The sequence below is a fragment of the Glycine max genome, chromosome 17 (genome assembly GCF_000004515.6).
Source record: "Glycine max cultivar Williams 82 chromosome 17, Glycine_max_v4.0, whole genome shotgun sequence".
NCBI lineage: Eukaryota > Viridiplantae > Streptophyta > Magnoliopsida > Fabales > Fabaceae > Glycine > Glycine max.
The window spans coordinates 29,065,452-29,083,286 of NC_038253.2; the positions used below are offsets into that span (position 1 = coordinate 29,065,452).

At 39.5% G+C, this 17,835-nt stretch overlaps 1 protein-coding gene across 1 annotated transcript; it reads right to left on the reverse strand.

Annotated features, from left to right (window-relative positions):
• Positions 1–16,242: 16,242 nt before the first annotated feature.
• On the reverse strand, positions 16,243–16,957 carry LOC102664126 (uncharacterized). The gene is made up of 2 exons (XM_006601532.1): positions 16,663–16,957; positions 16,243–16,562 (listed from the first exon to the last, which is right to left on the reverse strand). The coding sequence occupies exons 1-2, from the start codon at positions 16,955–16,957 to the stop codon at positions 16,243–16,245; spliced, it is 615 nt and encodes a 204-aa protein (XP_006601595.1).
• Positions 16,958–17,835: the final 878 nt, after the last annotated feature.

A 17,835-nucleotide genomic window follows, 5' to 3' on the forward strand; every position in this document is an offset into this window, starting at 1 on the left:
TAAAAGAGAGAGTTCCAATGCGTATACAGAAAAAGTTTGTCATGTATAAGAGTGTAGATATACAAAGAAAGATTTCTTCATAGAGGACCATAGGTGTATAATTTTGTGAATATATGAAGATGAAACAAAAGGAAAAAGAAAGAAAGACCGCGAAGGTCGACATGTTATAGTTAAGAAATATAAATCATTCGTAAAGAGCAAACGTATCTTCTGGAAACAAGGGACTGATGCTAAGAGTTTATTTTCCAGAATGACCGAGATATGAATGGATGAATTCATTAAACTGATGAAAGAACATAACTTGGAAACGTTGGGTCTGTTTGTGTAAATTCCCAATCGTAGTATCACAATGCCATAAACGGGATGCTTGAGTGCCCACCTGGCTGTAGCCATGACTAATTTTGCACGTTGTTTTCAAATCATCATTGTCACGCGTGCCTTATAGAACAATATGGAAGTTCGGCCCGAAATCGACACTTTGACACCCAAATTTGTTTCGCCCCAGATATCAAGATTGGATTCCCACGATAAAAGACCATTGAAACACAACCTTAGACTTTTTGAACCTTGGCCTATCAAAAGAATCCTCATTCTTTCCCCCGAAGCAAAGGACAGCGGGATCTCCTCAAGGGAGAGTGAATAGAATGATAAAACCCGGTTTCCCAAAGAAAGGGATGGGGAAGGAGAAGTGAAAAGAAAGAAAAGGAATAAATGGAAAGAAAGAAAAAGAAAAAGATGAAAATAAAGAAAAGAACAATAAAAAAAAAAAAAAGAAGAAGAAAAGGGAGGATTCCCGGTCGAAGGTCAAAGGGAAGTGAAAATGGAAAAGAGCGGAGGCAAACAGAATAATTCTGGATCAATGAAAGAAAGGGAATGGAAAATCTTCAGATCAGATAAATTCTTGGCAAAATAAGTGACTGTCGGCAAAGGAAAACCCATTTTTTGTGTCTCTTCCTTTTGAATCGCCATTCTTGACTGGCGATATCCCACCCCACATGAACAAAAAGGAAAAGACCGAAACACCCAGCTTCCTCTCCAAAAAATACTACCCTCGAGAAAATCCTATTGGTCCGTGATCGTACGTTTGATCTTTGATTCGATAGGAAGTCGTGTGCAAAATAGAGTCATGGTGCAGTTATGGTTTGGGAATAGGATAAAACACTTGTCTGTGTGAGTTTTATACACTATGAGTGATTTATTTTTAGCTTAGCCCGATGTTTCCCCTGCATTTTCATTGAAAAGCTAAAAGTTGACATCCTGCCCTTCATTCTCGGTTACAAGGAAGATTACCCTTGGCACAAGTATATTGTTCTCTAAGATATGATGCTCTCGCGAATGATTTATTTTTATTTACAAAAAGCATGTTTGCCTTTTAGGTGGAAAAACCCGGTGGACAGTTCGGTCCTGCCAACCCTTTTTCGGAGCCCCATGAATTGCGTTTTCGTTCATGGATCTTCCACCCACGAATTTGGAGCCATGCGTAGTGATTGCTTAGTGCAATTCTCCATTCTCAACCCTTTTTCAGAGCCCCATGAATTGCGTTTTTGTTCATGCGTCCTCCACCCACGAGTTTGGAGCCATGCGTAGTGATTACTTAGTGCAATTCTCCATTCTCAACCCTTTTTTCGGAGCCCCATGAATTGCGTTTTCATTCATGCATCCTCCACCCACGAGTTTCGAGCCATGCGTAGTGATTGCTTAGTGCAATTCTCCATTCTCAACCCTTTTTTGGAGCCCCCATGAATTGCGTTTTCGTTCATGCGTCCTCATCCCACGAGTTTGGAGCCATGCGTAGTGATTGCTTAGTGCAATTCTCCATTGTCAACCCTTTTTCGGACCCCCATGAATTGCGTTTTCGTTCATGCGTCCTCCACCCACGAGTTTGGAGCCATGCGTAGTGATTGCTTAGTGCAATTCTCCATTCTCAACCCTTTTTCGGAGCCCCATGAATTGCGTTTTCGTTCATGCGTCCTCCACCCACGAGTTTGGAGCCATGCGTAGTGATTGCTTAGTGCAACTCTCCATTCTCAACCCTTTTTCGGAGTCCCCACGAATTGCGTTTTCATTCATGCGTCCTCCACCCACGAGTTTGGAGCCATGCGTAGTGATTGCTCAATGCAATTCTCCATTCTCAACCCTTTTTCAGAGCCCCATGAATTGCGTTTTCGTTCATGGATCCTCCACCCACGAGTTTGGAGCCATGCGTAGTGATTGCTTAGTGCAATTCTCCATTCTCAACCCTTTGTCGGAGCCCCATGAATTGCGTTTTTGTTCATGGATCCTCCACCCACGAGTTTGGAGCCATGCGTAGTGATTGCTTAGTGCAATTCTCCATTCTCAACCTTTTTTTCGGAGCCCCATGAATGTTATTTCCTAGCGCTGTTCATGCATCCTCCACCCACGAGTTTGGAGCCATGCGTAGTGATTGCTTAGTGCAATTCTCCATTCTCAACCCTTTTTCGGACCCCCATGAATTGCGTTTTCGTTCATGCGTCCTCCACCCACGAGTTTGGAGCCATGTGTAGTGATTGCTGAGTGCAATCCTCCATTCTCCAGAGTTTTTCATCGTCAAGGGCGGATCCTCTTGACCGGAAGTGTGATCTTTGTTATGTTCCCGATTGTTTCTTTTTCCCAAATGTGTATATGTATATTATATTTGTTGTTCTTGTTGTTGTTTGTATTGTGTTGTGCAGAAAAGAAAAAAGAAGGAGTAGAGACGAGAGTCGTCATGGACTAATCACGGAAATGGCAAGACGGACGAAATCAGTGTCTTATCTTTGCTTTCCTCTTATCTCCGATAAAAGGTAAGTAAAAAGGGGCAACTGTCATACCCTAATTTCGTCCGGGGATTATTACTTGATGACATGCAACCTTTGGTTAGCCGCTTTGAGATACTTGGCGTCCTTTGTTGCACAATAAATGAAGTCCCGAGACGTGTCAGAAATCAAAAGGAAGCAGGCTTGGGCGATCCGTGAAATTCCGTAATGTGGCGGAAATCGAAAAGAGGTGTTTTTGCGAAATCCGTGAGTTTCCGTAACTTCTTCGAAAGCTAAAAAAGAGTAAATACATAATCCATAAGGATTCGTAACCTTGCGGAAGGAAAATAAGTATCGTTACGAAATTCGTAAAGTTTCGTAACGTTACGGAAAAAGAATTACCAAAAAAAAGTAGAAGGGGGTGCATTTAGTAAAAAGGGGGGTACAAATAGCAATCAGGCCCACTTGGGCCTTCCAAATTCTTCCTCCAGAAGGCTGTTGCTTCTGGAGGAAGCAACCTTGCTCGCCTGGGCGAGCTGGGTGGCAAGCTCCTCCCCTGTTTTGCTATAAATAGGGGGAGGAGTGAAGGGAGAAGGGGTTCAGCCTTCTTGGCACTTCTTATTCTCTCGACCGTTCTTCAACATTCATCGTTCGTTCTTCGCTTTCTTCAGTCTTCAACGGGTAAGTACCTCAAACCAAGCTTTTCAATTCATTCTATGTACCCGTGGTGGTCCACATTTTTTTTCATGTATTTTTATTCTCATTTTCATTCGCTTTCTATACCCCCTTTTGACGTGCTTCAGTCATTTATTTAAGTCATTTCTCGCCTAATCTAAAAATAAAATAAATTTCCACCGATTATTTGAATTGCATCATCCGTTAATTTCTGTTAAAATGAATTCCGACCGTTCGGTCGTGCCGTAACCACGTTCGAAATCAAAAAAGAGGTAAAATAATAATATAATAATAAAAAAAAACACCTTTTAGTAAAATAAAGCGAAAAATCAATCGGACGTTTTTTCTTTGGGATTTCTCATTCTTAATTGAATTGACTAATAACTAAAGTGAAACTAAGGCTAAAATCAACTCGCCTAGTCAAGCTCATCCACAAAAATAGGATTTTCAAAGTTTTATCATTTCAGTTTCTTAACCAAGTAAAATGGATCATTTTTAAGGTCCAACGCCTTAAAATGATCACCTTTCAAGTAAAAGAATCGCTTGATTCACCTTTAAAGAAGAACTACGTAGGTCTGATTTCCTCTTTGATGGAGGGTACGTAGGAGCAAAAGCCCCGCTTTTGTCGACCTCAAAAAATAAAAGTTAAGGTAACACAATTTCCACAATTCTAAAAAATAGGCTGTTGTCCTTCGAGACAAACGTAAGAGGTGCTAATACCTTCCTCAAGCGTAAATACAACTCCCGAACTTAGAATTTTCATTTTGACCGGTTTCCTTCGGTTTTCTCGACGTTTTCCACAAATAAACGTTGGTGGCGACTCCGCGCATCTTTCCTCCTTTGGAAAGCGCACCCGTGAGCCTCGCCTTCGCTCGCCCGCAAAAGGGCACGTTGCGACAACTAGTTTCTGTGAATCACCTGCAAGAAAAACATATTTCAAGTGTGGAGGTTAGGCTTTCAGCTCCATTGTTGCTTCATTTAGCTTCTCTTTTATTTCTTCAAAGAGAGATTGATGGTAAAGAATTTCTTTGAAGGCATTTAGTTGTTGGAGATATTTTGAATTCTTCTTTGCTTCAACTTCACTCATCTCCTCAAAATCTTTAGTCAATGTTTTCTCTAACCCATCTTTTCTTTGAATATACTTTCTAGAGTCAGAAATTACCTCATTCAAGACATCCATTTGAAAACACTCCCCCTTATCTTTTGGGTGCTTCATGGCTTCAAAGACATTAAATTGTACTTCATCTCCTTGGACTCCAATAGTGAGTTTTCCATCGTCAACATCAATCATTACTTTGGCGGTCTTCATGAAAGGTCTACTAAGAATTAATGGAACTTCATTGTCTTCATCCATGTCCATCACCACGAAGTCGATTGGAAAGAGAAATTTGTCGACTTTCACCAACACATCTTCAATAATACCATAAGGATGCTTGATAGTTTTGTTGGCTAGTTGCAAAGCCATCCTTGTTGGTCTAATTTCAAATTCTCCGATGAGTTTGAACATGGGTGAGGGCATGAGGTTGATGCTTGCACCTAAATCAAGAAGTGCTCTACCCACCAATAATTTCCCAATAGTCACAAGAATTGTGAAACCACCGGGATCTCATGATTTTTCTGGAATGGATGATTGTGCTGCATCCTGCTTCCAGCTCTATTGTTTCATCATTCATGATTCTCCTTTTCTTTGTAAGCAATTCTTTTATGAATTTGGCATATGTTGACATTTGCTCTAATGCTTTAGAAAAGGGAATGTTAATATGCAATTTCTTAAAAATATCTAAAAAATGTGAGAACCGCTTTTCCTTATCCTTTTTTGATGAAGCATGTGGATAAGGAAGATGTTGAACTGGCGGATGATCTAGTACAACTTTGACTTTGTTAGATGCTATTTTTTTCAATTTTTGCTTCTCCACTTCACTCATTTCCTTCTTCTCTTTAGCTAATACTTCATTTTTTTTGCTTTTTTTCGACTACTTCTTTTTCATCACTTATTGTCACAACTCCTTCGTTTGCCTTTTTTCTCACTACACTCACCTCCATCCTTCAAACCAACCATTGTTCCCCTCCTAGTTGTAACTTCCTTACATTGTTCTCTTGGGTTGACTTCTTTGGTTGTTGAGATGGATCCACTTCCGTGCTTAGACATTTGTTTCACCAGTTGTCCTACCCGAACCTCTAGAATTTTAATAGAAGCATCAATGTTCTTTTGGTTTGAGATGGATACATGCATAAATTGGGTTAAAGTATCTTCCATCTTGGACATTCTATTTGGCTGAGCTTATTGTTGTTATGGACCCTTATTTGAAGAAACTCCATAAGAGTTGATAGAAGGACCTGCAAAAGAAGTGTTATTTGGACCACATTATGCATTATTATGTGGTCTCTGCTAGTCAGTGAATACGACTAACTTTTGTGTATAAAACATGTGTAAATTGTAGCAAACTCTTCCAATTTATGGTTATTTTGTAGTGTTGTAAGTATTTTCTGTTAAGTATAGATAATAAATACTTAGTACTTACATTTTGTGTATTTAATAATCATTTTCTCTCAATTTCAGGTTTATTAGGAAACCTTTGAAAAGTGTTGTTTTTCACCTTCTCGCTAAGCCAATCTGCTGGCTTAGCGAGCGTCTGCTAAGCGCAACACTCATGGGCTAAGCACGAGGAAGACTCTAGAAGAAGATGAACTGTACAGGTTCGCTAAGCGCACCGCTTCAGTCCATCCGCTAAGCGAGAAAGGCACGCGCTAAGCAAAATTCACTAATGTGCGCTAAGCGGTCCATAATTGCGCTAAGCGCACGAGCACGAATAAAGCCACCTATTTAAGCCAGAAATCAGATTTTGTGAAGGGAGTTTGGACTGGGATTCAGAGCTTTGCATGTCTAGAGATTCTAGAGAGAGAAAGGTCCAAGTTCTAGAGAGTTTTGAGAGATTTTGTTGTGTGAAGATCTGTAGAGACTAGAGCTTGAAGCAGGAGCTGGTTTGAGAACTTGAGATGAGTTTGTGAGTGATTGTGAGATCCTAGAGGTGAAGGAGACATCCTCACCATTTGTATTTTTGCAGTCTTTCATCTTGTTCTTCTCTTTGTTGTAAAGAAAGCTTCCTGGTTATGAAAAGCTAAATCCTCTGTTGGATCTTCCCTGTAGGTACCTAATGTAAATATATTTCTATCTATTTAATGATATTTTTTGTGTTCTCTGTGCTATCTGTTTTTCACTCCAGTATGCTTTTACCTTGATCACGTGGATGCATGCTTTGTTAGGGTCATTCAATAGTGGAAACTAGTCTGATTCTAAAGTCCTTGATAGTACAGGGCTAAGTTGTCGTACTATCACAAGGAATCGGGGTGCAATAATTTAGTTGTGTATGTGTGTCTTAATGCGATCCTGGTTGAGTTTAGTCCAACAAGAGGAATCTGCGGACGATGCTTGATCAGGATTAGGCTAAACTATCATGAGGAATCGGGGTTTAGTATCTCAGGAGACACCATAGGAACACATGAGCATTATTAGATAGAGAATATCTTTTTAGCATTAGGCACCTATTAGAAAGGCCAACGTGTTTTCTTCTTGTTTTTACACATCATTTCTCTCGCGTGATTTTCCTTTTTGCACAGATAGTTTACAAACCTGTTCATATTCACACTTATCTTTAAACACCAGACACCTATTTGCTGAAATAGCTTACCAAATAACACAAGTTCCCTGAGAGTTTGATACTCAGTTCTTACCGTTTTATACTACTTGTGTGATCCAGTGCACTTGCTGGAAGAGAACAAGTTTTTGGTGCCGTTGCCGAGGAACTTCTTTTTATTTGGGAAGTTAGTTCGTTTTTAGGTGTCTATTCTTTATTTGTTATTCTTTGATTGTTTTTGTGAATATTTGTTCTTAATTCCTATTTGTCTTTTCTTGTTAAATTGGATAATCGTTGTTCTATTAGTATTGTATATGCATAGATCTCCCACAGGCAATTTTGTTCCTCTGGATTTAGAAATTGAAGCTACATTGCGAAGGAACAGGGCCGAGAGGAGAAGGAAACTTCTGCAAGACAGAATAGTTGCATCCATTCTTGAGGAGGAGACTCATTTCTCTGACTTATTATCACCTGATTCACCATCATCAAGGGAATCCGCCACTCAATTACCTGAAGTCATTACCATGGAAGAAGGGCATGACCAGAGAGGATTACCCTTGAGGATTACTCAAGTAGTTCAGTACCACAATTTTTCACCAGCATTGCACATTCAGAAGTGCAAGCTAACTACATCAACTACCTGCATTCCTTAATTCATTTAATACAGGGGAACTTATTTCAAGGATTACCTAATGAAGACCCCTATGCACACTTGGCAACGTTCATTGAAATATGCAACACTGTTAAGATTGCCGATGTACCAGACGAAGCTATTAGGCTTAGCCTTTTCTCATTTTCATTGGCAGGAGAAGCCAAGAGGTGGCTCCACTTATTCAAGGGTAACAGTCTTAAAACCAGGGAAGAAGTTATTGAAAAGTTCCTAAAGAAATACTTCCCAGAGTCCAAGATTGCGGAAGGGAAAGCTGCAATTTCTTCATTTCATCAATTTACTGATGAATCTCTGAGTGAAGCATTGGAGAGGTTCAGAGGCTTGTTGAGAAGAACTCCCACTCATGGATTTTCCGAGCCAATCCAATTGAATATGTTTATAGATGGGCTGAGACCATAAACCAAGCAACTGTTAGATGCTTCTACAGGGGGGAAGATAAAACTAAAGACCCTGGAAGAAGCAACTGAGCTAATTAAGAACATGTCAGCCAGTGATCATGCCTTTCTACGAGACAGAACCTATCAACCCACGAAGAAAAGCTTGTTAGAGCTATCATCACATGACGCTTTATTGGCACAGAACAAATTGCTTTCTAAGCAACTTGAGATTTTAGCAGAAACACTCGGTAAACTGTCAACTAAGTTGTCTATGGGTCAACCTACACACTCTTCTGTTTTGCAGGTTACAGGTTTTCCATCTGTGGTGAGGCTCATGAAATAGGCCAATGTATTTCCACTGAAGAAAACACTCAAGAAATTCATTATATAGTAAATCAACAGCGACAAGGGTATACTCAAGGAGGATTTTCAGGCTTCTAGCAGGGTCCCTATAATCTACAAGGATAGTGGAGGACACACCCTGGCAACCAGTTCAACAAAGACCAGAGTGGGCCTTCAAACAGGCCAATCCAACAAGGACGTAACATATTCCAGAGGACTACTAAGCTGGAGGAGACCTTGACTCAGTTTATGCATGTAACAATGTCAAATCATAAAAGCACTAAGTCAGCACTGAAGAACCTTGAGGTCCAGGTTGGACAACTAGCCAAGCAGATAGCTGACAAGTCATCCAACAGTTTTGTGGCAAATACAAAACAGAATCCCAAGGAGGAATGCAAAGTTGTGATGACAAGGAGTAAAAGGCTTGTGGAGGCTGAGGATGGGATAGTGTTGTGCATAAGAAGAAAACTGCTGACAAGAAAGGTACTGATGGCAAGAAAAATGAGGTGAGAGGTGAAAGTAATCAAGAAAAAGAGGAACAAATAATGGTCAAGAATAAAGAATTGAAGGACCAAGAAAAAGAAAAAGAAGTAGAAAAAGAAATAGAAAATGAAAAAAATGAAAAAGAAGAAAAAAAATAATAAGAATGCAAAGAAGAGTAGAAGTGAAAAAGTTGTGGATGAAGGTGTGGAAGTACCATATCCTGTGGTACCTTCCAAGAATGAAAAAGATCGTCATTTGGCGAGATTTTTAGATATTTTCAGGAAACTGGAAATAACCATGCCCTTCGGAGAATCTTTGTAGCAGATGTCACTCTACTTTAAATTCTTGAAAGATATGTTAACAAGGAAGCATAAATATATTCATCAGGAAAATATCTTAGTGGAAGGAAACTGCAGTGCTATGATCCAAAAGATCCTTCCACCCAAGCATAAAGATCCTGGGAGTGTAACTATTCCTTGTTCAATTGGAGAAGTCAATGTGGGAAAAACTCTTATTGACCTGGGAGCCAGTATCAATTTGATGCCACTCTCCATGTGCAGAAGATTGGGAGAGTTGGAAATAATGCCCACTCGAATGACTTTACAATTAGCTGACTGCTCCATTACTAAGCCATATGGAGTAATTGAAGATGTGTTGGTCAAAGTAAAACATTTTATCTTCCCGGCAGACTTTGTGGTAATGGATATCTCTGAAGATACTGGCATCCCTGTAATATTGGGAAGGCCATTCATGTTGACCGCAAGCTACATAGTTGATATGGGGAAGAGGAAGCTGAAGCTAGGTTTTGAAGATCAAAAAATTGATTTTGATTTGTTTGTTGAAGACAAGCCTACTCCAGAACACAATGTCTACTTACAGGTAATGGAAGGAGGTCAAGAGGTTCTGAAAGTAAGAACCAAAACATAAGATTTCCCAGTGAGGTAAAAGCATCAAGCTAATGACGTTAAATAAGTGCTTCCTGGGAGGCAACCCAGTTTTAATTTCTGTAATTTTTGTTTTCATGCATTAGATCTTTGGGAACTTGCTGTATAATCTATACACAGGAGTATATCAGCCTATCTTTGAATGTTAGATATAAGGGTTTCAATTTGTTGAGGAAGGGACTGAAAAATAACTCAGAAAATATTTTTTGAAAAATTAGTCCTTTCGCTAAGCGCACGCCTTGCGCTAAGCTCATATTTGTTCATGCGCTAAGCCGCGAGTCTCAAGCGCTTAGCGCCCAACCCTTGCATCTGAGGCTGATTTGGTCCGCTAAGCTGGACAAGTTTGAGCTAAGCCAACTTCAATTCAATCTGAATTTTGCTAAGCTTCAGCCGGATCGCTAAGCGACAACTTATCCTTGGCTAAGTGCGACCTATTGTCGCCAAGCTAAATTCCTTACGGCCATAACTGAGGTTCATGAAGCTAAACGCCAGTCATGGCAGCTAAGCTGAATTCCTTGCGGCAATGTGAGTGCTAAGCGAGTCCTTATCAGCTAAGCACATGCTCCTTTGTACCTAAGATGCCTCATTTTAGCTATGCTGGTCAGAGTCTGGCTTGGCGAGAGTTGCAGCTTTTCAGATCTGCAAACCTCGCTAAGCAGTCTTATTCTCACGCTAAGCCAAGCCTACGTTAAAAAAAAAAACTGATTTTGAATTTGAAATGTCGGCTAAGAACGCGGGTCCGCTAAGCAAGCCTCGTTGAGAAACCAAACATCTCTCTGGCTCGCTTAGCACAGCGGTCTGCTAAGCGAGAGTATCAAAAAACTACATAAGTGAGTGTAACAACAGTTACACTCACACTTGCCAGATTTCGGAAACTTTGTCTCTGCATTCTCTCTCTCCAAAAATTTGCACATTTTGCTTCTGTGCTTTCTTTTTGCGTTATCAACTTCGAAGAAACAACCATACACCATCCAAGTAAGTTCCTTGATTCCTTTTCTCTATTTTCTTGTCCAAACTTTAGGATAGAAGACTTCACTGTAGTTTTAGATTTTTAGGGTTTTAATGTTTTGTTAGAATTAGTTTAAGATTAGGACTATATATGCTTGTATATTGTATTGAGTATGATGCACACATTGCATGTCTGATATGCCTTTTAGAGGCTTGAAAAGTGCAAGAAAACGAACTATGTTTTCTACATTTTCTGGAAAACGCGATGAACTCGCTAAGCGAGCATGCTGTGCTAAGCGAGTTCATCAGTACTCATTGTATATAGGCGTTCTCTGAAGAACTAGCTAAGCGAGTTCATCCTTTGAGGATGGATACTCTTCCTCTTGCTAAACTACCTGTGGCTAAGCGAGGCTGAATCACTAAGCCCAGGTAACTTAGACAATTTTTTGTTGATAGTCTCACGCTAAGCCGAGCTTTCCTGGGCCAAGCACGATTTGTTGTGGCATCCACTGAGCTAAGCGAGCTTCACTCGCTAAGCTCCCAATACTTTGTGAAATTTTTGAAGAGTTGGTGCCGCTAAGCACAACCTTTAAGGAGCTTAGCACATATCCTTGCGGCAGATGATTAGCTTAGCGGGCACTATCCAGCTAAGCCAATTCTGCAGAAGCTGAATTTTTGCAACTTCCGCTAAGCGGCTACACATGTCGCTAAGTGGTAGTGTTTTTTCTGCAAAGGCCAGCTAAGCGGACCATGTCTCGCTAAGCGGCCAGTGTCTTTTTCAGTTTTTGAAATTTGAATAACTTGTGTCCTGATTAACTGTTTGGTTTCTTTATATGCAGATGGCCTTTAGGAAACGTAAGAGTAGTGATTCTAGGACACAAGATCAGAATGATAACAGGAGATTTCAATCAGAGGAAACCTGGAACCGATATATCGATAATATTTTAGACCGAAGGATCCTTCCGGAAAGGAATGTGGAACTTTATCATTTTGAGTTCGACGAGTTTAAAGCAAAATAGGAGAGGCGAAACCTTCACAAACGCCTCGCCAACCTTCAGGAAGGGAGCATAGATGTGGCAGTGCTTAAAGAATTTTATGCCAATTTCTGTAGTCCAATAGATCAAGCTCCCAAATGTGCTAGAATAAGAGGCCATTTAATCAAGATAGATGTAGACAGCCTAAATGAGTTCCTCCAGACTCCAGTGTTATTAGAGGAGGGGAAATCTTTACCCACTTCTTCTAGATTTTGCATATTAAGGTCTAATCCTAGAGAGATGGAGGCTAGTCTATGCATTCCAGGCCAAGGCTTTATTCTAAACACAGAGGGCCAACCATGGAAGCTCCTTAGAAAAGATCTTACTACCCTGGCTCAGAGATGGAGCGCCTTCTCTTACTCAAACCTCGCTCCTACCTCCCGCACTTCAGATTTGAACACAGGCAGAGCTAGGTTGGTCTATGGCTTAATCACAAGGATGGACATGAGCATTGGCAATTTGATCTCTAGACAGATGACCATGATGGCTCAGTCTAACTCTTCTCGCTTAGGCTTCTCAACTTTAATCATAGCCTTGTGTAGATCGAAGGGAGTTGGATCTGATGCTCTTACCTCCTACGAGAACCTAAGACCGGTCATTGACTTATCCTATACCATAAGGAATTATTGGAATGCGAATGACCAAATAGTTAATTTTCCAGAGGCAAGGAAGACCAAGCTTAGAGCAATTGATGTTCCCTCTTCCTTTGCACCAATAGCTGGCATCCCTGCATCTTCTACTTCAGCCCCACCTCCAACTTTAGCAGACCCATCTGCCCAGAGCTCCCAGACTTCAGATGCCAAATTGCAAAGCTTGTTTGAAGGACAAATTCTCATTATGCAAAGCTTGCAAGAACTGGCTCAGCAAAGGCAAATTATGAGTGTAGAGAAATTCATTGAGAAGGTGGCCTAGCCTAGAGCCCGACCTTCTTTTGTGGAGGATAATGAAAGTTTTACAACCCAGGAACCTCAACAGCATGAGCTAGAGCCATAAAACAATCACTCATCTGAAGCCATCATCCCTAGAGCTGTTGATTTTTCGGAAAGAAGATTAGAGATGAGATCCAATGAGGCTACTCATCCTAGGCCAATGCCAGTATCAGCTGATGCACCATTTCCAGGGGTGGATCCATCTTCACCTCAGCACGTAGCAGACTCTTCCATTCCTGTCTTAGAGATACCTGAGGGCCAGACCATACCAGTCCTGACTTTGGACACTTCTCCTCCAGCTACTCCAGTATTGCATCTGATAGATGAAGAGGATGTTCAGACACAGGACACCCAGGACTAGTCACAGGAATTTTGATTCCTGATGACACTTTTTGCTTTTTAGTTTATTATAATTTTAATTATAGTTTCAGCCCAGTATTTCTTTTATGTTTACATACATTGCTAGTTTTATTTATGGATAGTTGGTTTGCTTATTCTAAAGCATTTTGAACAGTTTGACTTGATTTTGATGACATGGCATTGAAATACTCGTCTTTTGTAGAAAATGGGTGTATGTCTTTATTTTGAATTGAGTGCATGATTTTGATGGAATTTGTGTTTCTTTTCATGAGTTTGAGCAAGTGTGTATGCTAGACAAAGAAAGAACAAGAATGTGAACTTGCATTTAGAATTGTTAGTCAGTAGACAGATTGATTGTGAAAGAAAAGCTTGAACCAAAATCGGTGAGAGTGTGACCTTACTCTGTGAGTGAACGACTAGCTATGAGTAATAATCTTTGCATGAATCTCTGAATTTTAGAATGATATGTGTAAATTGAGAACATGATGAAGGCCATAATTTGTGTATACACAAACCTTTTGACCAAACAGCTTACCTTGCAAGATAACTATATCTTTTGCTCCTTTTATAAACTGAATGATTTTTTCATAAATTAAACCCTGAACTTAAATAATTATCTCCTGATACCTTGCTTAGATTCTAGGAGAGCATATGGTTCAAGGCAAAATTTACCCTAAATTTGGGGGAGTAAAGTCAGTTAGAATGAAAAGAAAAAAGTAAAGCATCAGCACACACAACAAATAAGTTGTATGTTAAAAAAAAAGAGAAGAGAAATGAAAAGAAAAAAAAATGTGCTGACAATAAGGTCAAAAGCAAATTAAGAGGAAAAGATAGTGAGAAAGCTACTTGTATGACACAAGATCATTTGGATAAGTCTAGGATTTATGCTCTCTTAGAATCTAAACCTTTGAATCCTAGAAAAACCAATGAATTTTTGTAGCCAAGCCTCACTACAAGCCTGAGAAAGTCCTTCTGATTCTGTTTATACATTTCTGACTTTATGGCATGAGATGAAATTCAAAGATTGGACCTCTTGCTAGTTGTTATTAATGAATAGCTTAAACACTTGTGCTTAAGTGAAACAGTAGCCGTGAGACTGTGGTTTAAGCTACTTTCCTTAATATATGTCTTATGATTAACTTCATCTAATAGTACAGCTTACATTTTATTCTTCTCTTTGAATAGCTGCATATTTTGTGAAAGACAAGTGATGAGTACATAATGCTTCATTCTCTTATCATGCAATCAATAACTTTTGTTGCATACACCTTTGTACATTGCCACTGCATGTTATTGTCACTTGAGGACAAGTGAGTTGTTCTATTTTTGCTTGAGGACAAGCAAAACTGTAAATTTGGGGGAGTTGTTAGTTGGTGAATACGACTAACTTTTGTGTATAAAACTTGTGTAAATTGTAGCAAACTCTTCCAATTTATGGTTATTTTGTAGTGTTATAAGTATTTTCTGTTAAGTATAGATAATAAATACTTAGTACTTCCATTTTGTGTGTTTAATAATCATTTTCTCTCAATTTCAGGTTAATTAGGCAAGCTTTGAAAAGTGTTGTTTTTCACCTTCTCGCTAAGCCAATCTGCTGCCTTAGCGAGCGTCCGCTAAGCACAACACTCATGGGCTAAGCGCGAGGAAGACTCTGGAAGAAGATGAGTTGTACAGGTTCACTAAGCGCACTGCTTCATTTCACTAAGCGCATCGCTTCAGTCCATCCGCTAAGCGAGAAAGGCATACGCTAATCCAAAATTCACTAATGTGCGCTAAGTGGTCCATAATTGCGCTAAGTGCACGAGCACGAACAAAGCCACCTATTTAAGCCAGAAATCAGATTTTGTGAAGGGAGTTTGGACTGGGATTCAGAGCTTTGCATGTCTAGAGATTATAGAGAGAGAAAGGTCCAAGTTCTAGAGAGTTTAGAGAGATTTTGCTGTGTGAAGATCTGTAGAGACTAGAGCTTGAAGCAGGAGTCGGTTTGAGAGCTTGAGATGAGTTTGTGAGTGATTGTGAGATCCTAGAGGTGAAGGAGACATCCTCACCACTTGTATTTTTGCAATCTTTCATCTTGTTCTTCTCTTTATTATAAAGCAAGCTTTCTGGTTATGGAAAGCTAAATCCTCTGTTGGATCTTCCCTATAGGTACCTGATGTAAATATATTTCTATCTATTTAATGATGTTTTGTGTATTTTCTGTGCTATATGTTTTTCACTCCAGTATGCTTTTACCTTGATCACATAGATGCATGCTTTGTTAGGGTCATTCAACAGTGGAAACTAGTCTAATTCTAAAGTCCTTGATAGTACAGGGCTAAGTTTTCGTACTATCACAAGGAATCAGGGTGCAATAATTTAGTTGTGTATGTGTGTCTTAATGCGGTTCTGGTTGAGTTTAGTCCAACAAGAGGAATCTACGGACGATGCTTGATCAGGATTAGGCTAAACTATCATGAGGAATCGGGGTTTAGTATCTCAGGAGACACCATAGGAACACATGAGCATTGTTAGATAGAGAATATCTTTTTAGCATCAGGCACCTATTAGGAAGGCCAACGTGTTTTCTTCTTGTTTTTACACATCATTTATCTCGCGTGATTTTCCTTTTTGCACAGATAGTTTACACACATGTTCATATTCACACTTATCTTTACACACCAGACACCTATTTGTTGAAATAGCTTACCAAATAACACAAGTTCCCCGAGAGTTCGATACTCGGTTCTTACCGTTTTATACTACTTGTGCAATTCGGTGCACTTGCCAGAAGCGAACAGTCTCCAGCCATAAGGCTTATTTGAAACTGAGCCACCCTATAGCCTTGGTAGCTTCCTTGAATGTTCTATTGAGGTCTAGCTTGGTTTTGCAGATAATGGGCCTCATCTTCTTGTTGTCCATCACCAAGTGTTGAACAATGGTCATTCTGATACTTACCACCACAAAAATCACATCTCAAAATTTGTTGAACTTAGTTAGCTTGATGTGTTTTTTGTGGTCCACCTTGGTGATATTGCTGAGGAAGTTGGCTTATTTGCTTTGTTAAGGCCTCAATTTGTTGCTTCAAGAGTTTGTTTTGAGCTAGAATTTCACTTTGAGTGTCCCAGCTCCATTATACCTTTTCTTTGTGTTGGAGCTCTATCATGATGACTTTGATCATCAGTGGCTACTCTGGAGTCAATGATTACATTAGCTTCCTCTGGACACTTGGACATCATAGTGCCTCCAGCTGAGGCATCAAGGATCATCTTGGTTTGAGGTTTCAAACCACTATAGAAGATATGCAGCATCATCAAAGTTATGGTTTGGACACCTCCGCAACAAAGCTTTGAATCTCTCCCACGTCTCACAGAGAGGTTTGTCAAATCCTTGGGAAAACGCCGCGATGGAAAATTTGGTGTTGATAAATCTTGATGGAGGAAAGAACCTCGCTATGAATTTCTCCTACACCTCTTCCCAAGTGTTGAGGCTTTTATTTGGATGTGATTGGAGCCATGTTTTTGCCTTACCTGTTAATGAAAATGGAAAAGCTCTGAGGTAGATAGCTTTAACATCTTCGTCAGAAGCTCCCATAGTACTGCATAATTCCATGAAGCTAGACACATGTGTGTATGGATCCTCATGATCCATTCCAGCAAAGGGATGTGAGCCAATTGGACTAAGCAGTGCTGGCTTTAATTCCACGACTTTATTGCTGAAAGGAGGAATTGCTATGATGTTGTAATGTTTTGGGCCTTGTTGATAAGCATAGTCACCCAAAGTCCTCCTCGGTGGTCTATTTCCTTCTCCTCCTCTTTCAGCCATGTTATTTTCTACAAGTGGCTTATCAGTTGAAAGATAATCAAAAGAAGAAGACTTACCCGGTGTTATAGTGGTTGCTTGTTTCTTTTTCTTTCTATTCTTCCTTTCAATCTTGGTAATTTCCGGATCAAATGGCACTGTATCTGTTGGATTTTTACCTCACATAAAGGAAAAAAGAACACACTACAACAACCCATAAGCACCAAGGTTAGTGAAAATAAGAGTAAGAGAAAATTTATACAAGATCAAAATGAAAGAAATAAATACAAAAGTAAGAAAAAATAAAAGAGGGAATTTATACAAAATAAAATCAAATATTTACAAAGGAAAATAGCCTATTAAATTAAAAGTTTAAATCCGAAAGAACTAGGTGGATGACTCGAGTCCCCGACAATGGAACCACAAACTTGTTAAGACTTTTGGCAAGCATACCAATTGCAGTTGTAGGTTTCACATTTATAAAAGAGTTAGTCTCCACAGGGACTTGAGTTTACTTAATTCATTCGGATAAAGGTTATCAGTTCAATAGTTATGTACAAATTTAATCGAAAATCATTGGTTTTGGTTTGACTAACTAAAGACAACTTAAAGTAAAAGAATAGTGAAAATAACGGAATTATGAGAATAACGAAAATACGAAAATAATGGAAATAACGAAAATAACCGAATTCAATGCATTGGAAATACGTAAATTGTGGAAACGACTTAAATTAATTCAAGAAAACATAGGATTGGATTTCATCATTCATACCCTTAGTATCCTAATAAGATTAACATATCAAAATCATTTTCCAACATTGTTGATGCATACATTAAGTTATCCCATGTCGATCCCTGCACATGTAACCTAAGAATATTTACTAAATATCGATCCCTTGCAT